Here is a 26,866-nt window from a genome sequence, read left to right as displayed (position 1 = left end):
ACCTCGCCACCTTCTGGCTCCTTCCCTCAGGTTGCTTACAGCCCTTCAGCAGCAGTAGCTTCTGGGCTCCAGAAGGGGCGGAGTCTACCTGGGAGAAGGCGGCCGGGGTAAGGCGGGGCTGCTGGAGGTAGGAGGGGCCAGGGCTGAGACCTTTTAAACTGCATAAAATGGTTAAGTACAAAATGTTTTTCCTTCCTAGGACCCAGGCAAGATAGAAGAAAGGAGTCGAACAGAACCAGACACTGGGAGTTCCTGTGGACAGACACTCAGAAGCGCACAGGAGGGAGAGCTGGGCCAGGAAGGCCCAGAGCCTGCAGGCCTGGCTTCCCAGGGCTGGTCAGCTCTCCAAGATCCCTCTAGGGGGCTTGGCTCTGGCCTGAGCCAGGAGAGAGCAGAACCTCAGACACTGCTGACTCCTCAGGGTCACCCAGAGGAGATACCACAGGGTCAGCGTGGCCAGTCACCTCAGGGTTATAAAGGAGAGTCAATTCGGGGACAAGACAAAGGAGTTCCTCAGAGTCAAAGTGAAAGGAAGCAGGCTCAGCAGGGCCAGGAATTTAAAAGCCCTTGGTTGCCGGAAGTCAGTAATTCAGAAATCTGGGGGGAAGTTCAGGAAGCCACAGTATGGCACCAGGAAGAGGGAAACCCTCAGGGCCATTTCAGTGACTTCTGCAAGTCCCCAGAAAAGCTAATCCTTCAGCATGTGGAAAAAGGGAGAGCAGGACCCCAGGGTGCTAGCACCCAGGTGACACAGGCAGCAGCCACCCGGGAAGGGGCGTGGGCTCCTCCCACCCCGCCACGGCTCCAAGGCGCAGAAGGTGGGATACTTGCCTCTGAGGCGCAGGAGTGCCAGCCAAGGCTCCCCAGGGCTCTCAGGGAACAGGGAGGCCCTAGGGGCCCCGAACCCTCCAAGGCCGCATGGCCTGCATCCCGGAGCGAGGAGGCGGCGCTGGCCAGCGCAGGGCAGGAGGTTCTGCAGCGACTGCTGGAGCTGAACAGCTTGGCCAGGCAGAGGCGGTGGAGGGACCGCGAGCAGCAGCGGCTCCGGGTGAGTCCCAGGGCCCGGCCGGCCCGTAGTGGTACTGGAGGGGATGGGAGGGTCGCCCAGGCGGGGCTGGGCTGACTGTCGCCTCCCCAGGTCCTAGAACGACTCCGCATTGTTACGAACCACCGTCGCCGGGTTCACCCGCTGGGGATCCCTCCCAGCGTGGCTCAGAAGGCACCGCAGGCAAGAGCCTGGGGAAAGGCAGCTTGGCCACCACGGCTGTGTCCCTTGAGGGGTTGTGGAGGGTGGTAGCCAGATGCTTCTGGGGCGGTTCAGCAGGAGAGGGGCGGGTGCGGGGCAGGCCCCCTCTTGGCCACACCCACCCGCTCAGAACTCTTGCCTTCTAGGATGTAGCAGGAGGGCAAGGCATCTTGCGGGAACTGCTGGAACAAGTGCATAGAGGCAGGACTTTGCAGCTGCGGGCACTCGGGGCCAGATAAGGGGCAGGCAGGGAATGGTAGGTGCCCCTTTGCCCTGACATTTGATTGACAAGCCTCTGTCTTCCAGGAACACCCAGAACTTCCAGGAGCTACTGTCTCCTGGCACTGAGGAGCCTACTCCTGGAGAATAGCGTCTACCCTCAGCCTGCCCCTTCCCTTGCTGGGTCCCCCTGGAGATGTGGAGCTGATGGTTAAGGAGAAGGCTAAAGGGTGACCCTATTAGATGTGAAATAGTTCTAGAAAGGCCCAGAGGGAACCATTAAGGCTAGGGAGAACAGAAACACACACACACAGTCTTGCACGCATTCTTGAACGCGCGCGCGCACACAAACACACACACACACACACACACGCACAGAGTGAAGACGCTCCACCAGGAATCCTCTTATTTCTTCTTTTGGTTCCTAAGTCACTGCCAGGCCCAAGCTCAGAGGGCCAGATCTCGTGGGTCCAGGAGTGCAAAGGCACCATTCTTACGGAAGAATGACTCAATTCGGCACATCTTGCAGGAGACCAATTCTTGCTTTGTTGCAGGGCCTGGGAAAAGATGTCAGATACTAGGAATGGGTTTCTGAGGAGGGGGTCTCAGAGCACAGGAGTTTCTTACATAGCCCTAGGACTCTACCCATGTTGTATCTATCTTGCATAAAAAGGGTTTCTGAGACGTGAGGACTACAAGAAAATACATTTCAGTGCTGGATAATCCAGCTGAGGCCTGTGCCCGCCTCCCTGCCCACCACCATCCCTTCATTTCAGAGCTTGTCTCTATTAGATCTAGTTCCTTGCCCACCATCTGGCCTTCCCCTAGAATGTTTACTCTCCAGCATATGGTGGGGGGCCCGTGTTTGTGGTGGGACTCGTTTATGGGAGGTTGTGCCTCACCCAGCTGCCAGCCATATGTGAAGTTGGTGGTGACGGGGAACAGGTAACGCGTCTCTGGCAGGTCCAGTTTTCGGGTGTTGAGATACTGGTAGCGCCCCTGAAAGTCATGAGAGATGCCTTCATACAGTAGGGCTTTGGTGCCAGGCGGGACTGGGTACATTTCTGACAGAGTAAAAGGCTCTGGGGTGGGGCTGGGGGCTCTAGACGGGGCTGTTTTGGTGGCAGGCTGGGGTGTGGCTGGGGTCTTAGGCTGCAGGGTGGGCAGTTTCAGGGGCAGACGGGACGCAGCCTTAGCCTTCTGCTTGGCCTTCACCAGAGTCCCATATTTGCGCTGCCATTCGTAGCGCAACATCATCTCTTTGAGATATTCCTCCTTCCAGAAGTTTTGCCGCAGGGTGTCCATGTTGAGCTGCCTCGACATGGTGGCAAAGGAGCGAGCAGTATCAGGGTAGTCGCTGTTGCTGAGTGGGCACAGAAGTGGACAGTGGGTGGTGGACAGTGGGTGGTGGGCAGTGAGTGGTGGACAGTGGGTGGCTGCCCTGGGATGGTCACCTGGCAACCCAGCCTCACCTCACACAGGGTCAGTGTGGTGCTTTGAATATTCTTGGCCTAGGGAGTGGCACTATCAGGAGGTGTGGCCTTGTTGGAGTAGATGGTATGTCACTGTAGGGGTGGGCTTTGTGACTTTCCTCCTAGTCACGCAGGAGACAGTCTGCTCCCGGCTTCTTTGAATGAAGAGGTAGAACTCTCAGTTCCTCCTGCGCCATGGCTGCCTGGACGCTGCCATGCTCCTGCCTTGATGCTAATGAACTGGACCTCCGTAAGCCAGCCCCAATTAAATGTCGTCCTTATAAGACTTGCCTTGGTCACGGTGTCTGTTCACAGCAACGGAACCCTAACTAAGACAGCCAGGATTCTGCCTGTCATGGCCCTCCGCAGAGTCCCAGGTTACCCCTTCTGAGTCAGCCTTGAAAGGCTCACTAACTAGACATCTGATTCCCAAACCTGTAGGCCCCAAGCTCTATCGAGAGCAGTGACTCTCATCCTTCCTAATGCTGCGACCCTTTAATGTAGTTCCTCATGTTGTGGTGACTCCAACCATAGAATTATTGTTGCTAATTTATGACTATAATTTTCCTACCCACCAACTGTAAATATCTGTGTTCTCTGATGGTCTTAGGGACCCCTGTGGTTTTGGAGAGATACAGGTTGATAATGCTCATCTAGAATGACAATCCTATGCAACTGCCTCTGTCCCCTGGGCGGGGCCCTTCCCAGCACCATGAAGCAAGCCTGAGGTGAAGAAGCAAAGGTAGAAAGACTGGACTCAAACTTTGTCCTCCATTGCTGAAGCCAGTCTCTGAGCCACGTGACCAGTCCTTGAATTAGCCACCCGTCCCCAGTTCTTCCCTCTGCTCTTGGTAGTTTCCCATATTTGCTGTTCCCCAGCACTGCAACCTTCATATATCCATACCAGCATCCGTTTGGAGAGAATATTCCTTTAATATCAACAATGATGCTTCCTAACAGCACAGGGAGGAGGTAGTGGAGAGATGGTTGGGCTTTCTTTCCCTACCCAGCCTAGACCTGAACAACAGAACCTCCAACAGCGTACGAGTCACTCAGTGAGGGGGTGGGGGCTGGAAACGAAGGCTTGAAACTTAAATAGACAAAGGCAAACTGGGAGAGGCCTGGTAGTGAGAGGAGGGTTGAGGGCTGCAGAGCCCTAGCGCAGGTCTTCAGCTGTGAACATGCCCTTGGCCCTGCGTAGGATGGAGTCTTTGGCTGCGTCGTACGGATGCTCCTTGGACGGGATCTCCAGGACAGCTGGGATGGACCTCTGGTGGGCGTCCAGGGCATGCCGGACCATCTCTGCGATGTACTGGTTGATGAGAATGATGCCAATGTCGTCCCTGTTCAGAAACTGCCTGTTGGGGAAGAAGAGGAGGACATGACAGCGGCCAGAGGCCTAAGGCCTTCAGCCTTCTCTTTCCTTGGATGAAGCAATTGCACTCAGAGCTCAGCACCACACTGATCAGGGTTGGAGTCCACACTTTTGCTCGTGGAGGGAACTGGTAATGAGGACCACGGTACATGTGAGTGTGTACTCTATGCTGCCTCTGTGGAGGAGAGGCGAAGGGGAGGGAAATAGCTAGGAGCCCCTTTGTATCTGCATAGGAGTCTAGAAACACAAGAACCTTATTAACAAAACAAAACAAAAACACCACCCACCACCACAAAAAGAAAAGAAGGAAGAAAGGTAGGAAGGAAGGGAGGGAAGGGAAGGAAAAAAAAAGAAGAGAAACAAAAGAAAAAAGACTAAGGCCAGCCTGGTCTGCAGAGCTAATTCCAGGACAGCCAACCCTGTCTCATAAAACAGAACAACAAAATTTTTTCTTATTAATAGTGATTGAAAGCAAGACAAGACACAAGAATGGAGTGGCAGAGTGATTTCTTAATGTCTACCTTTTGTATTTTACTAAATTTTTAAGAGATAGGGTCGAGGAGGCCACTGAAGGCCTCAAGATCTATGTGGATTCGGGCAGGGGGTGGACCAATAGGACATCTGCTCTAAGGCAAAGGCAAGATGGAAAGAGGAAACTCAGCAATGAAGGGCTCACGATTTCCAGACAGACTGTCATTCTGGCCTCCCTCTCATGTGATCACCTCCACACACACACAGACAGACATGCACACACAGACATGCACACAGACATGTACACACACACACAGACATGCATTTACTCATTAAAAAATAATTTACTGGGCACCTACTTTGCGCCAAGCATGGAATAGATCTGGCTTGGTGACTTTAGGATCCCTCCCTGTTGGAAACATGGTAAATTCTTGAAAGTAAGATCTGTCCTCCAGTGACAATGGAGGTCACTTTACTGGTTTGCTTAGAGATCAGCCTCCCAGGTCAGAGCCTGCCACATTCCGGGCTGTCGGAACTAGTCTCAGCCAGCACCCCTGGACTGGGCTATTTAGGGAAAACAGGTGTGGGCAGTTCATTCCTAAGATTTGACACAGAAAAGTCTAGAAATGGAGTGTGAGAAAAAAGATTTGGTACCCTCTATTCTAGTCAACAGGATACTTCCTAGCTTAAAAGGAATGCCTGTACCCAGTTTTTGAAACTATGACCCAGGGCATGAAGTGTGGATTTGAAGTACAAGGTCTTTGGGGAAGGCCACACTTGCTGGATGTTTTGCTCATTGTGTGCAAGACAAATGGAAACCCCAAGGCAGACTGCAGGGAGCTGTATAAACAGAGTAGGTGCTAACTGAAGAAAGGCCCAGGTAAAGGTGCTTGCTATGCAAGCCTGGTTACTTGAGTTCTATCCTCAAAGCCCATGGAAAGAAAACTGACTCCACAAAGTTGTCTTCTGACCTCCATGTGTGCACTCCTACCCACAGACACACAACAAACGCCGTAATTAAAGAGGTGACCTGGGTTCTGCCTCTTATGGCTAATGTGTCTTTGGGCCAGTGCCCGAACCTATTTGTCCTTTATTTTTCTCACTAGTAAGTGGGAATAACCACTATCTTACAGGACAATTGTGAGCCTCTAAGATAAATGAAGCGTACACTACACACACACACACACACACACACACACACACAAGCCCACTGTCGAGACCTACATTGGTGGTTTGTTTAGGATACAGTCGAAAAGACTGTAAGGTCCAGAGAATGCACTACAGGTGAACTTCAGGGACCCCGGAAGTGGGCTGAGTAAGCTGGTCAGCACTAGCTACACGCTCCTGGTGTCCAATTACAGCCAGGGCAGATCACAAGCTCCACTCCCCTTCTAAACTGACACACAACCATGTGATGTGTGTGTGTGTGTGGGGGGGCGTTCGTGGATCTGCCGTAGGCCTGGCCCCACTGAGCCCCAAAAGGGAACTTATAGGGCGGAGGCCCCTGCTCCGGGTGGACAGACGGCTTCCGGGACCATCCCGATCCCCATCACCACCTGACATCCAGATTAACAGGCCGCCAATTCTCCCGGTGCTTGTAGCAAGCGGAAGGACCCATTTAGGCCTCACAGGCTACCGTACCTGAAAGTGTCTTCGATCTCATTGATGGTGGTATCCTTCTCCACTACCAGGAAATTAGGGTGGCGGTTCTTGTTTAGCTCCCCAATGCCACCCAACAGGAAACCAGTCACCGTGTCCTCGTCTCCAATCACCGCGATTAGTTTACCCCTGCCCGCCATCCTGTCGACCAGGCAGAGCTCTTCCCAAACACCTGTGATGCCCCGCCCCCGCAGTGGCCCCTCCTTCAGTCATGCGCAGTTCCCCGCCTCTGGGCACGCGCATTAGCAAAAACTCGGCTCAGCCTCCTGCGCCATAGAGGCCGGAACCACAGAACTACATCTCCCAGAAGGCTGAGCGTCACAAGACTCTCGCTGGCATTCTGCCCTTTATTTCTTCCTTTTCAGAAGAAACGCCTTTTGAACCTAGAGTTGTTAGAGACCGAGAGTTTAAGGGATATACACTTATTTTTCTGTGTACGTTATTTTGGTTTGGCTTTCTTGAGACAGATGGTTTTTGATTTTATTTGGTAGTTTGTATTTTGAAACCTGCTCTGTGTAGCCTTTTCTGGCCCGGAACTCAGAATGTAGACCAGGTTGGACTTGTACCTGCAGCGAGTGATCCTACTGCCTCACTCTCCTGAATTCTGGGATTACAGGAACGCACCACTATTTCCTGTCCCTTCATTTGTTTGTTTCAACTCTTTGCCTCAGTCTGGGATTACAGACATGGGCTACCACAACTGTCCAAGAAAAGATCCTTCCTAGCTGGAAGGCCAAGTTCTGAATCTGTGTGATACACGCATGCATGCATGCTATGACATAGCTAACAACTGCTGAATATATAATTACTAAAGAAATGGGCAGGGGCTGGAGAGATGGCTCAGCGGTTAAGAGCACTGACTGCTCTTCCGAAGGTCCTGAGTTCAAATCCCAGCAACCACGTGGTAGCTCACAACCAATGAGATCTGATGCCCTCTTCTGTGTGAAGTGAAGATATACTGTGACACCTACAGTGTATTACATATAATAATAAATAAATGTTTGGGCTGGAGCGAGCAGGGCTGGAGCAAGCCACCACATGACGGCTCACAGCCATCTGTACAGCCACAGTGCACTCATAGACATAAAACAAATCTTTTTTTTTTTTTTAAAGAAATGGGCAAATCGATGATGACACTGTGCAGGGCTGTGGGGAGCCGGGCAAGGCCTCACACTAGTCACTAAGTTTAGAGAACTGCATAGAAACAGCTGGAGCATCGGGGTTTGAAGCAGGAGGGCTGCCACAGGCTCAGGGCCAGCTTGGAATATTGTCTTAGGAGTTAGGGGGCACCAGCGCACTTGAAGAGACGCCATGACCATAAAGGTTGCATTTAATTGGGGCTGGCTCACAGGTTCAGAGATTCAGTCCACTATCATTGTGGCAGGCAGCATGGCAGCGTGCAGGCAGACATGGTGCTGGAGGAGCTGAGAGTTCTACATCTCAATCCAAAGGGAGCCAGAAGGAGAGGATGGGGGTCTTGATCACACGGGCCAGACATGAGCATATATATGAGACCTCAAAGCCCCACCTCCACAGTAACACCCTTCCTCTAACAATACTACCTCCTCCAATAAGGCCACACCTTCTAAAAGGGTCAGAGTTAGGGTCAAGGTCAGGGTCAGGCCTCTTCCCATAGGCCAAGCATATTCAGACCACCACAACTATATATAAACATTATTCGGGGGTTATCATGATGACAGTCACCACACAGCTGACGGCCTGAGTTAAATCTCTAGAGCCTACATGATGGAAGGAGAAGCAGGTTCTGTGAGTTGTCCTCTGATCTCTCTACATTTATTTTATGGAACACATAAACACACGCAGAGGCACGCTAAATAACCAAATAAATGCAAACAATTGTTATTTGAAACCCATCTCCAAAAAATTAAAAAACAAAACAGGCTGAGGTGGTACACTCCTTTAGTCCCAGCACCCAGGAGGCAGAAGAAGGCAGATCTCTGAATTTAAAACCAGCCTGGTCTGCGGAGCTCGTTCCAGTATAAGAGGGTTGCATAGAGAGATCCTTTCTTGAAAGACACACACACACACACACACACACACACACACACACACCACCACCACCACCACCAACAACAACAACCAAGCAAACAACCAAGATTAACGAATCTAGACATTTACTGAGGACTAAAGGGTCATCACCACCAGGTTCATGCATTAGAGCTATACTGGAACTACATGTGTGTAGCGGCACAGCTGGGTTGCAGGATTTTCCATGTCTAATCACATTAGGACAGTGGAAGGCCTGTGATTGGACAGGAAAAAGGAGGAGGAGCTAGGCTATGAGTGGGAGGGACAGAGGTGGGAGAAGGGAGGGGATTCGATATGGCTTTGGACGTGGACCTGTGAGACATTTACTAGCCACAAATAGCTAAGTTTTTATAAGCTTAGAAATGTTGGGATAAAGCTTTTTTTTTCAAGTCACATTTAATTTAATATCAAGAATTCTATACAAAAGGCCCCAAATACAATGAAGGAACACATTAGCACCAACTTAACACCAACGACAGCGCTGTTTAACATGTGCCTGCTGAATGAGATGAGGGTTTACTGGAGAATGGATATCATCTCATCACAGCCAAATACCACATACAATCTAGTTCTCAAATTAATGCGCATAATTATTCAAACAGTTTAAACTGAAGTGTGAGACCACACCTTCACGTTTGCACAGTCCTCCGTTAAGGTTATCTAAAGTTTCCACAACCATTTAAAAAACAAGCCATTGATAAAAACCACATAGATTTAAGGCTCCCGTTATATAATATAGAGCTCAGAGCTAAATGGATAAATATATGCTCTAACTTGTACTGGTAGCTATGGCGTGATTATCTCAAGGTTATTAGAAGTTCTTAGCAAGTAAATCCTTTAAAGGCGAAATTTACCTCACTTGAGTTTTGACCCAGTAGTTCAACAATCATGAAGTCCACAGTCTTATTTGCATAACTGATGCACAGTGTCTCTAAGTCACTGTGCTCATGGTTAAGATCGATGAATATTCCATTTTTATATTTTACTGGAATTTTACATGTTCAAATCATGACTTAAAACCTCTAGGTTTTCAATCCTCCAAACCATCTGAAGACACAGTGTGCCACAGACTTAAGACTTCTGTTTTTCCCCCTTTATTTTCTTCAAACAGAAACATTTCTCAAGTGTCTTCATGTCCTAGAAGGGGAATTTTTCGGAGCTGGCCTCTTCTTCGGAATAGTCTGAGGGCATCAGGCCTCTGAAGCTGGGGGGGCGGGGGGGGGGGAAGAGAATGAAGCTGAAACAGGGGGGGCGGGGGGGGGGGGAAGAGAATGAAGCTGAAACACAAAGCTCTTCTGGTAAGGTTTACATTAACCATTACAGGCTGGGCAGTATAAGGATGTGGTTTTTTTGCCTCAAAAAGTCTGAGTCTCGGTGTAGAAACTTACTTGGCTGTCCCTCCACAGCTTTCTCAGGAGGAACTGTCAGGGAAGTCTTGACTGGGGAGTATGACTTGTTTACCTATCATCTTACCCTCCAGGCACTCAGTTCATTGTGAGCTAGCTCCAGTTTGTCTTTAGTCTGTTCCAGTTCACCTTTCATTTTTAGGAAAAACAAGCTGAACACTGGGTCTACCATTGTTGGTCTCAGTTGGGCCACCCTCGGCTGCTGAACTTGCTTGAGGTACCGCATTTGAGTAGCACACTCTTGCATCTCCTGCTCCTTGGTTGCTAGACGCATGACAAGAATGTTCTCCCCACGTGCAGACTCCTGCTGTTGCTGCTTTAGTTTTTCTTCAGATTGCTTTAAACCAGTCACATCGTTTGAGTTAAGATCTTGTACCTTCCCTCCAAAGCTTGAACGTACGCTTCTTATTGTTTCCATCTTACAATTAACTCATCCCGTGACGTTACTTTGTTTACTGAGTCTGTTTCACTCAGTTGGACCTTTTTAGGAAGAGGTTCTTCATTGGTCATCTTGTACCTATACCTATCAGAAATTCTAAACTATAAGCTTCAAATTTGAGCACTCTGGAAGGATAGGCAAGCAGATCACTGTATTTTGAAGCCACCCTGCATTGAGAGTTCCAGACAGCCAAAGCTACACAGAGACTGTCTCAAAATTCTAAACGATTAAGATTTTGACTGAACATTTTGTTATGACCAAGCCTGCTCAGTCAGTCAATAGGTTCTCCAGTGCAGGAGTGAGGATTAAAGAGAAAGAGACAATTAGACAAAGCTGCAGCCTGACCCCGGCCAGTTCTGAGGCTGGGGGCTGGGATAAAGCCTTTATCATTATCAGCTGGCTCTTAAATTACTGTATTGGCATCTTGTAAATTGTGATATTATTTATATATAAATCTGATTGGTTAATTAGGCTTTGAGAGTTTTGATTTACTTGGTTACTGGAATGTGGGTCCATTGATTAAAGGGGTTTACGGCGCAGGGACACTCAGCTGGCATGCTGTGGGAGCTGGCTGGGAGATAATAGCTTGGCGCTGAGTGGGACCTCTCCAGGATGTGGTGTTGTGGCCTGGCAGGGCAGGAGAGCTGGCGGGATCGTTTTTAATATTTCCTGCAACACAGCTGAAGGAGGGAACTAAACAGCAGTGGTGGCTGGAATGTTGATCTGGTAATAGTGGACTAGACGAAGGTGAGAGAGTCTTAGAGCCAGAGTACACAAGACTGGTTTTGAGGTTGGATGTGTTGAGCAGCAAGCAAAGAGACCAGTCTTCTAGTGGGCATACCTGTTGGAATAAGAGTAATATTCTTGCCGGTGATGGTGGTGGTGGCGCACACCTTTAATCCCAGCACTCCTGAGGCGAATGCAAGGGGATCTCTGTGAGTTCAAGGCCAGACTGTTCAATAGAATTAGTTCCAGGGCTAGAGAGATAGCTCAGCAGTTAAGAGCATTAACTGCTCTTCCAGAGGACCTGAGTTCAATTCCCAGCAACCACATGGTGGCTCACAACCATCTGTAATGGAATCCAACACCCTGTTCTGGTGTGTCTGAAGACAGCAGCAGTGCACTCAAATATACTAAATAAATAAAAATCTTAAAAAGAAAAATAGCCTTTAGAGCTAGTTCCAAGACAGCCAGGGCTACACGAGAAATCCTGTCTTCAAAACAAAACAAAACAAAACAAAACAGTAGTAACATTCCTTGGGGTATGAACTGAAATGAGAAGTTTGGAGGAGAAAGGGCCATTCATTGTTTTTCCAACAGACAAAGATAGGCAGACAGACAGAGTCAGTGATGTGGGGAGAGAAACCTTAGGTGTGGAGTGCTGACATAGCCACATGGTCTAGTCTAGTGATTGTATGTATGTCTGGCAGTCAATTTGGATTGTGAACTTGATTGAATTGATAAGCACTGGTCCTAGGGGACTCGTGAGACGTACCTGTGGTCTCCCAACAAACACAGTGGGTGTGCTTGGTCCCATCACATAGGACGGGCCCTGAGACTGAGTGAAAAGGCTAAACATGCCCAACGTGAACTGCGTGTCTTCTGCCCTGCCCAGATGTATTTTCTGTGTCCTCGTCTCCCAGCTTTGTGTAAGCAGCCTTGAGCTCCTCCGAGTCTAGTCAGAAGCTTCTTGCTACTGTGTCTTTCCACCATGATAGCCTCAAACTCTGAGCCAGAAGGGACCCTTCAACCCTTCAGGTGCTTCCTGCAGGTATTTCATCGCCACTGTGGCCTGACTGGCCTGTGAGGTGGGGTCCATTTGGGTCTCATTCTCTGCTTTACTGTTTCAAGGTTTCATTTTAGACTTAGCACTAAGTTCTCAGGGCTGGGTCACAGGACTCTTAAAGGATTGAGAAGAGGCCCACAGTTGCCATGTCTGGGCGAGAGCAGCTGAGCCCACTAACTATGCGTACTTCAGGCCACGGGGAAGGGCGGCGGCAGACCAGCTCCCGTCAAGGAGGGAAGGGCGGAGAGTGGGGCTGGTGGAAGGCTGTGGGAAGGAGCATTAGAAGTCCTGGATGACCACGAGCGGTCAGGTCCACCTTTAAGGGCTGGATGAGCTTTTAGAAGCGTTCCAAACACATCTCTGCTCTTTGTTCAGCCACCATTTATGAAATGCGACCCTGACGAGGAGTTAGGGATGAAGGAATGATAGAACAGGAGTTCTGCTCTCAGGAATGCCCCGCAGGGAGGAGCAGAAGGGCCTGGGGGGCAAGGACAGGAAAGGACTTCCTGTCACCCTCAGTGTGACAGGGGCAGGAGACACAGGTCTATACTGCAGTCATCTGCAGCTTTCTGAGAATTCTTTTCTGAGACCTTTCTTAGGTAAAGCTGAGACTTTTTTTTAAAAAATTTCATTGCAGAAAATAATTTCGGGAGGGGCCAGTACAAAGCTGGGTTTGGATTTTATTTATAGTTATATTTATATTTATTTATAATTTATTTATTTATTTATAGGTTTAGCAAGGTGGTTATGGGGAGGTGCTTGGGGACAGGACTGGATGCATTCAAGCCTGGGCGTGGCCTTCTCGAGAGCGAATGGAGTATCTCAAGTACAGTCTTAGCATTGTTCTGGTGACTTCTGTAGTCACATCTCAGAGGGCTACTAAGGCGCTTAAATGAGATCATAGGGTGGTTCCCCGTGTGCCCTGGAAAGACTTTACAGCTGATAAGTAAAATCCTAAATCTCAAGGGGGGGGCGGTGTTTCTGAGGACATCACAATGTTTTTATTGTCAACAATGACTTAGTCTTCATTACCACTTTAACATTTTGTTTGAAATATTTCTCTACATAAAAGGAGTATTGTCTCTATGTTGGCAATCCTCACAGAAAATGTTAGTTGTGCTGGGATCCTTGACGCTCAGACTTCAGCCAGACTCTAAGGGTAAGGAGGCTCCCCCTTTTCTTTCCTGTGTCCCAAGATTCTTTCTATCCTGTCTCATTCTTAGCACAGGAAGGGAAAGAGGAAACCTTAAGAGAGCAGAGGAAGCAGACAGGGCTCTGACGGAAGTCTGAGGGCTGGGGTCACATTGTCCTGGGTGTCGGTGGCCTGGCGATGGGTCTCTAGTTATGGGATCCGTCTAGTGGAGTGAGCTTTTACCCTGCTTTCTGACTTGTTCACAGATCATTCGTGCCTCTATTAGAGCTCTCGGGGGTAGGGGGGCGTAGACTGATTGTGGAGGCCATGCATACCTGGCCACAGATCAGGGTGCTAACCACAGGCAGACGTGTGCCCCAGGGACACGAGGAAGTTGGTCCTGACTCAGGAAAGGCCAGAGAGGGTCAGGAAAGCTTCCAGTTGGCCAGAAGGGGGAGCATTGTAAAGTGTTCCCAGCAGAGGCCAGAAAACCACGGGAGGGTGTGGAGGCAGAGAACATAACCAGGGATTGGGAACACTGGCCAATCACATGTGGGGAGATAGGTATCTGCATTCAGGGGAACATGGAGAAAACCATCTCCTGCAGGGGGACTGGAGCCACAGGGCCCTGGCTCTAAACTTGAGGGACATGAGGCCGTTAATGGGACCCTTTCTAGCTACATGGAACATGGAGGGCAGGTCAAAGCCAAGATATTAGAAGATATTAAAAGCTGCTATGAAGTCCCGGAGACCCTAGTTAGGTCAAGACTTGAACTGAGGGGGTAGCAGGCCCAGGTCTGATAGAAGGTCTGGAGTGAGGTTCAGAATTCTCCTTTGGTTTCTGGTTAAAGAACATGACTGCCTAAGTCAGAGGTCACAGTGTGTGTGTGTGTGTGTGTGTGTGTGTGTGTGTGTGTGTGTGTGTGAGTCTGTCTGTGGTGTGTCTGTGTCTGTGTGTGTGTGTGTGGTGTGTGTGTGTGTGTGTATGTAAGTGTTGAAAAAGGCTCTCTTTATGGCTCTGGCTGTCCCAGAACTCACTATGTAGACAAAGTTGTCATCAAACTCAGAAGGATCTGCCTCCTGAGTGCTGGGATTAAAGGTGTACATCACCACCCAACCTTGTGGTCACAAGCCTTGTGGTCATTAGGTTGTGGTCACAACCTAATCTGAAGAACATTCTTCAGGTCGGGCTGAATGTAAGTGGCCTTCCAGCCCCCTTAACAGTGTCTGCCTCCATTCTCTGACCACCAACCTTCCAGCTAGTGGAAAACTACTACTTCATTGGGTCTTCTTTTAGCCAGCATCCCAAACCTGTTGTCTCACCCCAGGCCCTTGTTCTTAGCCTGGGGTCAGGTCATCTCACCTCTGTGTGGTCCTCTGCTCTGGGTCAGGAGGCAACAATGGACACACACACACACACACACACCATGCAGTCTCTCAGTCCCTCTCTCCCTTCCTCCCCCTTCTCTCACACACAAAAACCACGCTCTCTGTCTCTCTTGTCTTTCTCTCACACACACACATACACACACCATGCTCTCTCTCTCTCTCTCTCTCTCTCTCTCTCTCTCTCTCTCACACACACACACACACACACACACATACACACACACAGAGAGAGAACAGCCAAGCCTTCGAAACAGCTACGCTTTATTTGGTGTTTTCCACATGTGCAAAAGTTTCCCAGAGAGCTGGGCCCCACAATGTGTAAAAAAGACCCCCAATGGGGCAGAGCTGTGTAACCATTTAAAAAAAAAAAAAGGTAAGAGAAATCAGTTCCCCAGGAGGCCTGGCTTGGGCAGAGCACGTCACTCAGGGCCAGTCCACGAGCCGTGTGCTGCTTGTTCTGGGGCTGCCTTCTTCTGATTGTTCTTGCTTTTCCAACCCCTCACTCTAGGGTTGTGGCCACCAGACAGGCCTGACAGAGTCCTCAGGCATGGCAGTTTGTGAGGGCCACTTCTTTCACACACCCCAACTCAGTGCTTGCCCGATGGTCTCAGCCCCACTATGATCCCCAGGGCTTCCCCCCAACCCCTGTTTAACCCCTTATCTCACAGTCTCTGCCCTGCGCCTCACCCCAGTCTGCCCTCAGGCCACATTTGAGGGACACTGATCCCAGACAGATAAAGGCCCCCCACCCCTCAAGTGGCACAGCAGCATGGGGGTGGGGTTGTACCACCCACATCACACCTAAGGCAGGTGTTTTAGTGTCTCATTGTGTGAGTGTGCAGAGGGGTGTGGCACATTTGTGTGGGTATGAGTTTGGCAGGAAGTGGGGGCCTGGGCTGGGGAAGGTACGTCTGAGATTCAGGGCACGTTGACCTTGAAGGGGCTTCCAGGGACACTCTCATCACCCCACTTGACAATGAGGATGTAGTCCCCTTTCTCCTTGACAGTGTAGGTGACGTTGTAGACCCGGTTTCCCATGTGCTTCACATAAACCTCTTCGCAGGGGGTCTTGGGCCCATGCACACCCACCATCATCATGTTGGTGCCTGAAGAGAGAGGCAGAGAGGAGTGAGTCACAGCAGGGCCACCGGCAGCCCACACCTGTCGTGGACAGTTTCCTGCTCCCTCCCCTTGTCCCCCAGGCAAGCCTCTCGGATGGAACGTGCCTGCCTTGCTGCAGTCCACAGTGAATGAGTTCTTCTGACCCACAAAGGCCTGAGACAGGCCGGGACCCCTTGTCACCACCTTGCTGGCATCTGAGGAGAACTTGGGGATGGAACTGTAGCTGGCACCGCGGCTCGAGGAGGACTTTGTCACCGTCTCCACCAGAACAGTGGATGTTTCGTGAAGGCTGTGGCCTCCAGACAACCGGGGACCTGAAGGGTAGAGTAGTCGGCCATGGGCCTAGTCAGGACTGCCTGCCCTTTCCTAGGACACTGATGGCCCACTGAGATGGGCACTGGGCAACACTGTGTACGCCAGGCTCCCCGCTGTCCTCAGCCACAGCTTTTGAAGAGTACAACCTGTTCCACACAGGCAGGATCTGACCAGCTCCAATCCCGCTTACCCCTGGACTACAGCCACTTCTGGCTCTGCCCCTCCCCCTTCCAGGCTTCCTCTGGTGATCAAGTTAACTGACAGGGTGAGAGAATGACTTTAAATAGGAACAAAACGGGAATGGGGATACAGCTCAGTGGCAGGTCACTTCCCTCGCATGAATAAGGCTCAGAGTTCAAACCCCAGCATTGACAAAAAAAAAGATTTTTTTTTTCTATTTTGGTTTTCAAGACAGGGTTTCTCTGTGTAGCTCAGGCTGTCCTGGAACTCTGTGGAGCAGGCTGGCCTCAAACTCACAGATCCACCTGCCTCTGCCTCCCCAGTGCTGGGATAGAAGGCATGTGCCTGGCAAGACTTGTATTTTTAAAGATGCACCACTCTACAGAGTGGAACACTGCCCAGCCATGCCCTCCTCTAACGTGGTAACTTTGACTGTAACTGAAAGCAGCCGGCCACCAAATGTGAACGGGAGCTAGCCATGCTGGGCTGCGCTACGCGAACCTTCTAGAGGCAAGGTACTCACCTGTGACCTTTGCTTTGAAGGGACTGCCCACGATGTGCTGAGGGCCACCATACTTGATGGCGATGAGGTAGTTACCAGGAGCCATGGGCGTGTAAGTGACCACATGGCCCTCGGGACATTCCCGACAGTCCAGCTGCACCTTGGAAGGCCCATCAATGGTGACAGACAAGGCCCCTGAACCTGCGTTCTGGGTGTTCACGATGAACTCCGATGATACGCCTGGAGGACGGAGAGAGCAGGGTGAAGGTAAGGAAGAATGCAGCCCAGAGGGGGGGGCCCTGGACCCCTGGGGCAGCACTGCCAGTCAGTACCAACAGGTGTCTGACCTACCAAGGCATGTCTGACCCCCCCCCCCGAATCTAACCCTGCTCCCCTCAATTCAAACACTTACCCGTAGTGCCTCCTTCAAGCCCAGGCCCATAAGCTGACACCAAGCCTGGGTCCCCAGCTTGGCTCTGCTCCCCAACACGGATCTTGAAGGGGCTGCCAGGGATGTGGGCACCGTTGAACTTGACATCGATTGAGTGGACACCGTTCTCGTGGGGAATGAAGCGGATGGTGTGCTTGTCTGTGAAGCAGAGGTTGGTGAGTGAGCCTCCGTGTTTCTTTATCCTTTGCCAGATACCCCTGGCCTGGCAGGGGATGTCAGGGGCAGGGCTAGCTCACCACTGTCCAGTTCGGAGACATAGCACTCCTCCACCGCTCCCGAGGGCGTGTGTACCCGGGCATCAATCACGCCACGTGCCCCATTAAGCTGCACCGCGAAAGATGCTGGCTGGTTCACCTTAAGCCCTGTCTCCTGCAAAGACCACAGAGCTTACTCAGAGTCCTGGGGAAGCTGGGGCTAGACCAGTCCTCTCTGCAGCCCAGTGCTGCTCTTACTGTATGGCCAGCCCAATGCCCCCACCTCTCCAGCCTGGTCACTGCCTGCCAGCCCAGACTGCAGGGAAGGACTGAGATGGAAAGGCTGACCTGCCATTCTCTGCATCCACTGTAGGCACCATCCTAGCCATGCTGGGTACCACAGGGGATGAGGAGTGATGTGTCCCTGTCTCAGCTGAGGAAGCAGAGGCCAGACGCAAGTAATGCAGGCCTAGTAACAGAGCTTGAGCCTGCTGCAGGCCTGTAAGAGCTTGGACATGGCAAGCTGAGGTAGATCATACCAAGAAGGGGGTGACCAAGGGGGGCGCACTGAAGTGAGCACAAGAAGGGCTTGGGGGTATGTGGCTGGAAGCCCAGGCTGGAGCGGAGGGGCTCACTGTTGGCTGATAGGACTGCATTAAGGGTCAGCTAAAAGAATGTGGGCTGGGGCTGGAGAGATGGCTCAGCGGTTAAGAGCACCAACTGCTCTTCCAGAGGTCCTGAGTCAATTCCCAGCAACCACATGGTGACTCACAACCATCCGTAATAGGATATGATGCCCTCTTCTGGTGCATCTGAAGACAGTGACAGTGTAGTCACATACATAAAATAAATAAGTCTAAAAAACAAAGTTAAAAAAAAAGATGTTGGGGGGGGAGGGTCCTGCCCTTTCATAACAGCTCTTTGACAGAGTTTCCGTTCCCGTATGGAAGAAGGAAAGGAGACCTTTCTAGATGTCACATCAGGAAAAAGTACAGCTGGTTGCAGCTGTAGGAGAGGTGTAGCCCAGTCTACATGTGCTTGCTCAGGAGTCCTCTGCAAAATGGCCTCCGTTTATTTTGTATTGGTTTTTTATATACTTATTCTCATGACGTCCTTAGTGACAAACATTCAGAGGACAGTGGAAGAAATGCAGCGACAAGACATGCTGGCTCTCAGGAAGACGGAGACAATGCTTGTCAAAAGCCCACACAAGGAAGGCATGGAGCCAAAGGAGAGGGGTTCCCTGGGATGCAGACACGCTCCCCGCCAGGGCCCTGACTCATGCTGCATCCAGTGGGAGAAGGGACTGCGGCCAGCTCGTCCACCAAGCTCGGTCACTGGCCATGTGGGCCTGTCCTCCTAGACTCCTGCCTGTCCCTCAGGTCCCACCCCTGGCACCGACCTGGAGGCTGGTGACGGTGAGGCGGCGAGCATCGTCTGAGAGGGAGGCCACGGGCACCACGAAGGGGCTGTCTGGGATGTGTTCATCATTGAACTTGATGGAGACCTCATAGTCGCCTGAGGAAGGAGGCTGGGCTAGTCAGCACACTTTCCAGGATAAGGGCGGCAGAAGGGGCAAACCTCCCCCAGCCCAGCCTCATTCCAGGGCCCAGCTTAGTGGGTGAAGGAACTTGGGATGCAAAGGGAGTAGTGACTGGTGGTAGTGGAGAGTCCCACAGCCCATTGGTGAGCAAGTAGACACCCTGTCCCCACCCCAAGTGTGACCATCTACCTGGCTCCTGAACAACATAGGAGACGCCACAAGAGCCATCTTTGCGGTCTTCAAATGCAATCTCTGCCTTGCTGGGACCTTCCACAGCGATGGACAGGCCGCCAGCGCCAGCCTCTCGGGTCCAGATGCTAAACTCAGCTGGACGGCGATAGGGTAGGGGTGGCGATTTAGTGCCATTGCCCCTTGCATCAGCAGCCCTGTCCCCCATCCCCCCCCTGGCTTCAGCCCCTTACCTGGCACACCAGCTACACCTCGCTCCAGCCCTGTGCCTCCAGCCCGCACCTTGTGGGCACCACCTTCACCTAGTGGGCCCACAGTGAACTGAAAAGGGCTTCCGGGCACGTGTTGGCCGCGGTATTTGACAGTGACTGTGTGGGGACCCATCTCCTGGGGCACAAAGCGCACACTGTATGCACTGTCTTCTCCCTCGACGATCTCTGCGGCTTCTGTCTTGCCAGATGGACTGGTCACCTGGGCTGTCATGTCCTGAGAGCTGGCCTCGCCTGGAGGGTTGGGGTGATGTCAGGCCAAGAGGCTATACCCAGGCTCCATGGACCCCTCTCTCCTCGATGAACCCCTTTCTCTACTCAGACCTGTCCTGGCCATCTAGGCTGAGGTGGCCAGGGATGAGGCCGTTCTGTCTCACTGTCTCCTCAATCTCCCTGTGAGGACCCCAGTTCCCAGTTCCCTGCTCACCCTCCTGCTGCCGGGAGATGCTGCCGAAAGAGCCCAGGCGTTCCCGGCCTAGAAAATCGCCGAAAACAGCAGGGAAAGGGTCTCCGCCGACCTGGGTGGACTCCTCCACGCGGACTTCACGTTTGGTCTCCCCACCCCGAGTCTTGCTGATCTCTGTCCGCTCTGTGCGCGTGTACGTGTGACTGCTACGCGTGAAGGTGCGAGTCAGGCGCTCCTGGGCAGACACCATCTGAAACCAGTTTCCTATAGAAAGCCCAGAGACAGGTGGCAGGAGGTGAGGAGAGAGGCAGGCAGGACAGAGGCCCCAGGGCAGGCTTCAGGCTGCAAGCGCATCCTATGGCCGACCCTGCCCCGCCCTGGCTCTGCTCTGCCTTTGCAGTGTCTACCTGGGATCTTGAGGTTGAGGTCACAGGTGCTACCAATGGTGGCGATGGAAGGTGCCTGTCTGCGTCGGGTGATGCTCTCCTTCATGCGACCCTCGCCAGTCACCTTCACGGTGAAGGGACTTCCTGTCAGTGCGAAAGGAAAAGTCAGGTTCACAGGTCACCTGTCTGGTCACCAGATTTGTCCTCACTGAGTCCCATCCGAGAGCCTTACCAGGCACGTGTTTGTCAGCAAACTTAATATTGATGATGTAGGTGCCGGGTTCAGTTGGGCAGTAGGTGACCTTGCACGTTCCATCTTCCATATCCTCACAGTTAATGTCCACCTTGCTAGGACCTTCGATGCTCAGCCCCAGGCCTCCATAGCCTAAGGGAACGAATGTGAGAAAAATGTGTCCCTGGAGCCCATGATCCCTGCACCCACACCTCTCTCTGGCCCCATTCCGAAGACTCTGCCTAGAACAAACGGGTGCAGTGACCGCTAAGGAAAATGGAACCAGGAGATGTGAGCCAGTGCCTGTCATCGAGGCCTACTAAAGAGGCATTCTGGAAAATTCCATACTGAGGGCCTCTTGGATTCCAGGGAGTCGGGACTAACAAGCTCAGGACAGCCGAGCTTTCTCTCAGCTGTGACAGAGCAGACTTGACTGGTGACATTCGGTTTCTCCCAGTGGGCTCCAGACTGAATCCCAACTGGTCCAGGAAGCCCAGGGGAGGAGGGTGTAGCCAAAGTGCAGGGGAGGGCCATGGGCAGGAGAGAGGGACAAGAATCTGTGGAGTGCTAACTAGATCCTGGGCTGAGAAGTACCTGCGTTGCGCGTGTCCACAATAAACTCTGCCACTTGGAAGGTCTGCCCCTCGGAAAGGCCCTTGCCCCAGACTCGAACTTTGCTGGCGTCTCCGATCTCCGAAGGCCCCACCAAAATCTTAAAGGGGCTGTTGGTGACATGTTTGCCACTCTTGCGTACGCTCACCACGTGCTCGCCCACCTCCTTGGGGGTAAAGGAGATTCCTGTGGAGAGGAACCAGTAAGCGGAACATCTCTGAGGCCTCTCCCACCCGGGTACCCTCGGCAGTCACTGCGCTCACCAATGTGCCTGTTGGGTAGGCGCTTCAGCAGGCATGGCTCCTCATTGCCTGAGGGAGCACGGATGCTGGCTGTCAGCTGGCTGAGGTCACCCTCAGTGATCTTCAGTGACACGTCGGTGGAGGTGCCCACATTAAGCTGGGACGTTCTCATTGAGTCGTCACCTGGGAGACGATTGGGACAGGTCAGGCTGTTGGCTCCAGACAGACTCAAGCATCCCTGGTCTCCATTCACCGTAACTGCTAACAGCTCCAGAAGGGCTCAGCGTGTTCACCGTGCCTGTCTCAGGCCCGGAAAGGCTAAGTCTCTCCTCGAACCTTTATGTATTTAATCCTGAGTCACACGGTGTGACAGAACAAGACATCAGTCGCTCTCTCTCTATGGCTCTGATCACAGTGCTAATCTGTCTCTGGGTTTTCTCAAGGGATCAAAACAGTGTCAATACCCTACCTATTAAAGAGTAATTTGAAAACCGAAATATTGATATCTTTTTTTCCCCTTTTTCGTTCGTTTGTTTTGTTTTTTGGTATTTTGAGACATGGTCTCCCTATGTAGGCTTGGCTGTGCTAGAGCTCGCTATGTAGACGAGGCTGCCCTTGAGCTGACATAGGTGATCACATCTTTTAAAGCACGGGATGGTGGGATGTCCCTTGCCTGCTGTGGAGAACAGCATCCCTACATTTGTCTCAAGATGTTCTCCTGCCCAGCAGTCTCTGTCCAAATGTCCTGGGCGGACTGAGCTGAGCATGCGTGTGGCAGGCTGCCCGTGCCTGAGCGTCCGCCTCACCTGTGATCTTGGCTGTGAAGGGGCTCCCTGGGATGTGCTTGTCGTCAAAGCGCACAATGATGCTGTAGTCTCCAGGCGCTGTGGGTAGGTAGGACACCGTGCAGGTGCCGTCCTTGTTGTCCTTGCAGGTGATCTCCGCCTTGGATGGGCCCTCCACAGCCAGGGACAGCCCCCCTGTAAGCGAAAGGGGGCCGAGATCAGAGGGTCTATCCTTGTGCCTGCAGCCTGGCAAACCCCCTCACCTCTCTTGACAGCTCTCCTCACCTTCCCCTGCATCCTTGGTGACAATTGTGAAGGTGGCAGGCTTGTTGACCATGCCGTGACTCAGACCTGGACCGTAGGCACTGACGTGGCGGCTGTTGATGGCATCCACGTAGAACTGCAGAGGGCTCCCTGGGTAGTGACAGGTGGAGCTGGGTCAGCATAGGGACAGGGGATCCCTGCACCCATGTTGGCCCCCAGCATCTTCAACAGCCTTGGCTATTGAGCCTTGTGTCTCTGCCACATGGACTTGACTCTTAGAAGCCCATCGCCACCAGGATATGCATTTCCCTCTTGGTGCCTGTGCATGGCGGATGCTTACATATGTATTTAAACATGGGGTCAGCTCCTCTTGCCGTGGTCTTGCCCTGCCCCGAACTCACCAGGGATGTGGTTGCCATCGTACTTGATCCCCATCTGGTGCAGGCCTTTCTCTGTCGGCGCGTATCTCACTGTGATTGTACCATCCTTGTTGTCAGTGATGTTGGGACGCGCTGTTTTACCAGAAGGCATCCGGACCTCCCCTGAAAGGCAGACACACCTACATGTGGGACGCTGGTTTCCCCCACCACACATCCCTGCTGTCCCAGGGCTCTGCTTTCCCCAGAGGCGAGACCTTGGGAAGCATCCTATGCAGGAACAGAAGGAGGAATCCCGAACTAGGAGGCAGAGGGCTTGAACCTGAGTTCCAGCTCTGCCCAAACTTGTGGGACTCAACCTAATTTGTTTCCCCTCCCTGGGCCCTAGGGCTCATCCCTACACTTGATCTTAGCTGGAAGGCCGAGAAGCGTTCTCAGTTCTCAAGAGAGTCTCATGTGTGGGCCGCCCCTTACCTGTCAGCTCCCCTTTCTGCACAGTGAAGGGGATGACCAAGTTGAAGGGCCTCAGCATGGACTCCAGAGGCTCCACGGGCACCACGGGCTCCTCTGTGGCCTGTAGCAGGTGAGAAGAAGGAGTGTTGGTGGCGAAGGCCGGGGAGTGTGGCCTGCCTCATGAAGTCAGAATGAAGAAAGAACAAGGTTCATAGTGAAACCGAGTAGCAGAAGAGACGCGTCAGCTGCAGAAGAGGCTCCACACCCAGATTTGGGCTCTCTCTGCCCATCCTAATGCCTGCCTATTCCCCAAGAGGCCCAACCATGGCCCAAGCCTGCAGAACAACAGAAGGAGGAATGAAGAAAGTGGGGAGAAGGATGGTGAGGCCTGTCGTGGGAAGCTCTAGTACCCAGTGTGTGGGGCAGGTGCCAGGCCGAAGAGGGGCATAGGGCTGGTGCAGCTGCAGCACTTCCGCAGGCTCCTCCACATGAGGCAGTGGGTCACAGGCCTGGGGAGTAAGGCACAGGGCATACAATGTGGGGGGAACCTAGGCCCCAGAACTGACTCTCATAATGGCCCAGGACTGAAGTCCTGGGTGGGTATCTCAGGTGTTCTATCCTTGTCCTGCACGGCCAACTCTGTAGAAACAAGAGCTAGGGACTGTGGCCCAAAGGTCAGAGAAGAACACAGCTCCTTCAGAGAGGGATGATACCTCCCAGGTCAAAAGCAGAGCTGTGCCACTAACCTGCACGTTGGGAGGCTGTAGGGATTACAAAGGTTCAATCTAAAGTACTCTAGCTCTAGGATCCATTCATCAGACATGGGAACAAGGTCTCTGATTCCTTGAGGACAGCTCCTAGGATCCCTTGCAGCCATACTCTGCATAATCCCTCTGATTCCTTGAGGACAGCTAGGACAGCTCCTAGGATCCCTTGCAGCCATACTCTGCATAACCCCTCTGATTCCTTGAGGACAGCTAGGACAACTCCTAGGATCCCTTGCAGCTACTAAGAGCCATACTCTGCATAACCCCTCTGATTCCTTGAGGACATCTAGGACAACTCCTAGGATCCCTTGCAGCTACTAAGAGCCATACTCTGCATAACCCCTCTGATTCCTTGAGAACAGCTCCTAGGATCCCTTGCACCTACTAAGAGCCATACTCTGCATAAGCCCCGCCCAGTCCTCCAGCACCACTATGGCCATGAGCTTACCAGCACATGGAAGGGGCTGTTGGGGATGTGTTCACCCCCAAAGCGGATGGTGATGACGTATTTGCCCGGCTCAGGTGCGGTGTAGTAGATATCGAAGGTACCATCGTGGTTCTCAACCACATCCACATCTAGCTCTGCCCCGTCGGGCGTGGATACTGTGCAGGTCACCTTCCCCTTGCCTGCCGCCTTGGCATCCACTGTAATCACAGTCTCCTCTCCAATCTGGATTCTGGGACCCAGGCAGGCACCTACCATGTGAAAAAGCCAGATCAGGGGCTGTGGCTAGCTCTCTCTTTTCCTGCCATTCCCACAGCCTCCAGCCCCTAGCAGAGAAAGAAAAAGGTTACTCACCCAGTCCATGGCCTCCAATGGACACTGGAAATAGATAAGAAAGTTAGGCCATGAAGGTTCAAGATGAGCTAGTGGCAGGGGGCAGGGCTGGGCTGGGCTGGGCTGGGCTGGGCTGGGCTGGGCAAGGCTGGGCTGGGCTGGGCTGGGAGACTAAATGCACTCTAAGGGGACTGGATGGCGAGGAGGGAGGGATCCGAGCTGGCACTCACCTGTAACAAGGCACTTGCTTGCATCCCCTGTAGGCAGGGCGTGGATGCGGAAGGGAGAGTAAGGGATCTCGTCCCCACCGTACTTGATGGTGATGGTGTACCGACCACTCATGTCTGGCAGGTAGGACACGGTGTATGTGCCGTCCCCATTGTCTCGGATGTTGGCCTTCTTGGGTTTACCCTCGGGATCCTAGAGGAGGAGAGGGAGGTCAGACCTGCCTATGTCTGTCCACAGAGCCTGGCTGGGCAGGGGGTTGTGCCCAGACTCACCAAGATCTGGACAGTGAGAAGCCCCTCCCCAGCATCCCGAGCATCAATGGTGAACTCCACGGGCAGGCTGGCAGGGATGCCCGAGGCATTGAGGCCAGGGCCGCTGGCCCGCACTTTGCTGGCATCGTGGGCTGGAAGCACTTTGATCTTGAAAGGGCTTGAAAAACAGAAGGAACGGGCAGTTGTCAGGGAGTTGGAGCTTGAGAGCTGTGAGCCTTTCCACAAAGGGCAGAAGGAGCGACTCTGCAGGGCAGTGTGGAGGGGCTGCCTCCCTGAACCAGGAGACACCTTGTGTTTGGGTCACTGAAGGACCCATTGAACACGGTCCTTCCTTTCTCCAAAGGAAGATGCTGTTAATTGTTTAAGAGTCCATATACTTTCTATGGCTCTTTTCCTTGATGCTTATTTGGTGCTGAAGCTACTGGGGTGATATTACCTTCAGGGCAGGGAACCTTGGAGTGGGGCAGGATGGGACAGTCCCGGAAGAAGGTTTAGACAGATAAGGGGAACTCTGCCCAAGTCCCGGCCTTGAAGGTGAGGCCCCAGGAGAAGCTCTAGCTCAGCATGGATTGCCCCAGGCTGGTCCTTACCTGCGTGGCACCTCCTGGTCAGCATACTTGACGGCCACGGTATAGGGCCCATCAGTGGCAGGTGTGTAGTGGACAGTGTGGGTACCGTCCCCATTGTCACGCACCTCCACAGGCTCAGCCACCCCTGAACAAAGGCAGAGGAGTGTCAATAGGGCCTCCTGGAGCCTCCCCTCTCTCCCTTCTTTCACCCCAGACATTTCATACCTGTGGGTCCCAGCACTGCCACCTGCAGAGGGGCCTGGCCTGCTTGGCTGCAGTCCACTGTGAAGGTCTGAGGTACCCGAGCCCTGACGCCGGTCCCTAGCCCTGGCCCTGAGCACTTCACCTTCCCGGGGTCTACCACATCCTTCACAGGAACTCGGAATGGGCTTCCTGGGAGGGTAGAACAGAGGAGGGGGAGATGGTGGTGGCTAGCCTCTGCCCACTGCCTGGCACAGTCTGTCTTCCTGCACTGAGGCCCTATGGAGCAGACAACCTCCCTGCTGCAGAGAGGCCCATAGAGGCAGAGCAACGTGAGAAAGCCGTTTGGAACTTGCTTAGAAATAAAATAAATAAATAAATAAATAAATAAATAAATAAATAAATAAATAAATAAAATAAAAATAAAAATAAAAATAAAAAAAGAGTAAGCAAATTTGACTGCAGAATCAGGCAGGGCAAACCTCACCTTCTTAGACTCAGCCTGGGAAGAAAGCCCTCCTAAATCTTTAAAACGCTAACAATGGAGTATTTTTAAACACAACTTATGTCTTTTGACATTGGAGTTGAAATAGGGAGAGGATATGCAGAATTAAATAAGAGAAAACAATTTGTTTTAGCAGACTACTTCCTATAGTAACAGAAGACATGCCATGCCCAGGCAGCTGGCTGTAGGACAGCAAATCTAGTCAGTGATCTGTATGACCAAGGTCAAGGCAAGGACCCCTGAGAACGAACTGGAGGGTTACCACATCCATGGCACTCCTGCCCTGCTTCTCACCCTCTGCAAATCTCTACGTCCCTTCTCCTCATGACCTCAGCATCCCGTCATCCTCTTCCCAGAGCCCACCCCTCCCTCTTTGCCCAC

General features: G+C 52.2%; 3 protein-coding genes and 1 pseudogene across 3 annotated transcripts in view; all 4 read right to left on the bottom strand.

Moving 5' to 3' along the window:
- Nucleotides 1-1,912: 1,912 nt before the first annotated feature.
- Atp6v1fnb (ATP6V1F neighbor) lies at nucleotides 1,913-3,772 on the bottom strand. Its single transcript, XM_052173349.1, has 2 exons — nucleotides 2,368-3,772; nucleotides 1,913-2,022 (listed from the first exon to the last, which is right to left on the bottom strand). The coding sequence occupies exons 1-2, from the start codon at nucleotides 2,786-2,788 to the stop codon at nucleotides 1,913-1,915; spliced, it is 531 nt and encodes a 176-aa protein (XP_052029309.1). The 5' UTR covers nucleotides 2,789-3,772.
- Nucleotides 3,773-3,850: 78 nt separating this feature from the next.
- On the bottom strand, nucleotides 3,851-6,642 carry Atp6v1f (ATPase H+ transporting V1 subunit F). The gene is made up of 2 exons (XM_052173347.1): nucleotides 6,425-6,642; nucleotides 3,851-4,295 (listed from the first exon to the last, which is right to left on the bottom strand). Exons 1-2 carry the CDS (start codon nucleotides 6,580-6,582, stop codon nucleotides 4,094-4,096), a joined length of 360 nt encoding a protein of 119 aa, XP_052029307.1. The 5' UTR covers nucleotides 6,583-6,642; the 3' UTR covers nucleotides 3,851-4,093.
- A 3,313-nt stretch (nucleotides 6,643-9,955) lies between these two features.
- LOC127677868 (pre-mRNA-splicing regulator WTAP-like) lies at nucleotides 9,956-10,407 on the bottom strand (annotated as a pseudogene).
- A 4,496-nt stretch (nucleotides 10,408-14,903) lies between these two features.
- The window catches only part of Flnc (filamin C), a 28,464-nt gene continuing 16,501 nt past the window's right edge, over nucleotides 14,904-26,866 (bottom strand). The window contains exons 25-48 of the mRNA XM_052173345.1: nucleotides 26,005-26,172; nucleotides 25,801-25,924; nucleotides 25,211-25,367; nucleotides 24,941-25,130; nucleotides 24,732-24,755; nucleotides 24,381-24,628; nucleotides 23,576-23,674; nucleotides 23,187-23,286; nucleotides 22,737-22,877; nucleotides 22,357-22,485; nucleotides 22,093-22,266; nucleotides 21,308-21,469; nucleotides 21,027-21,230; nucleotides 20,433-20,585; nucleotides 20,222-20,344; nucleotides 19,836-20,078; nucleotides 19,373-19,642; nucleotides 19,140-19,277; nucleotides 18,810-18,925; nucleotides 17,450-17,582; nucleotides 17,175-17,351; nucleotides 16,784-17,002; nucleotides 15,870-16,079; nucleotides 14,904-15,749 (exon numbers count right to left, since the gene is read on the bottom strand). Coding sequence (XP_052029305.1) covers nucleotides 15,562-15,749; nucleotides 15,870-16,079; nucleotides 16,784-17,002; nucleotides 17,175-17,351; nucleotides 17,450-17,582; nucleotides 18,810-18,925; nucleotides 19,140-19,277; nucleotides 19,373-19,642; nucleotides 19,836-20,078; nucleotides 20,222-20,344; nucleotides 20,433-20,585; nucleotides 21,027-21,230; nucleotides 21,308-21,469; nucleotides 22,093-22,266; nucleotides 22,357-22,485; nucleotides 22,737-22,877; nucleotides 23,187-23,286; nucleotides 23,576-23,674; nucleotides 24,381-24,628; nucleotides 24,732-24,755; nucleotides 24,941-25,130; nucleotides 25,211-25,367; nucleotides 25,801-25,924; nucleotides 26,005-26,172 — 3,890 coding nt within the window. The 3' untranslated portion in view covers nucleotides 14,904-15,561. The remainder of the gene's footprint in view (nucleotides 15,750-15,869; nucleotides 16,080-16,783; nucleotides 17,003-17,174; nucleotides 17,352-17,449; nucleotides 17,583-18,809; nucleotides 18,926-19,139; nucleotides 19,278-19,372; nucleotides 19,643-19,835; nucleotides 20,079-20,221; nucleotides 20,345-20,432; nucleotides 20,586-21,026; nucleotides 21,231-21,307; nucleotides 21,470-22,092; nucleotides 22,267-22,356; nucleotides 22,486-22,736; nucleotides 22,878-23,186; nucleotides 23,287-23,575; nucleotides 23,675-24,380; nucleotides 24,629-24,731; nucleotides 24,756-24,940; nucleotides 25,131-25,210; nucleotides 25,368-25,800; nucleotides 25,925-26,004; nucleotides 26,173-26,866) is intronic.

Source organism: Apodemus sylvaticus, chromosome 2 (genome assembly GCF_947179515.1).
Source record: "Apodemus sylvaticus chromosome 2, mApoSyl1.1, whole genome shotgun sequence".
Classification (NCBI taxonomy): Eukaryota; Metazoa; Chordata; class Mammalia; order Rodentia; family Muridae; genus Apodemus; species Apodemus sylvaticus.
This window is presented reverse-complemented; position numbering and strand designations above follow the sequence as displayed.

Bases quoted from the DNA above. Each gene is read 5' to 3' on its own strand.
- Atp6v1fnb (XM_052173349.1), bottom strand. From the start codon at position 2,788: ATGTCGAGGCAGCTCAACATGGACACCCTGCGGCAAAACTTCTGGAAG. The intron at 2,023-2,367 runs GTGAGGCACAAC...ATCTTTTCCCAG, and splicing joins CACATATGGCTGGCAGCTGG to GCCCTGCAACAAAGCAAGAA.
- Atp6v1f (XM_052173347.1), bottom strand. From the start codon at position 6,582: ATGGCGGGCAGGGGTAAACTAATCGCGGTGATTGGAGACGAGGACACG. The intron at 4,296-6,424 runs GTACGGTAGCCT...CTTCCCCAACAG, and splicing joins GAGATCGAAGACACTTTCAG to GCAGTTTCTGAACAGGGACG.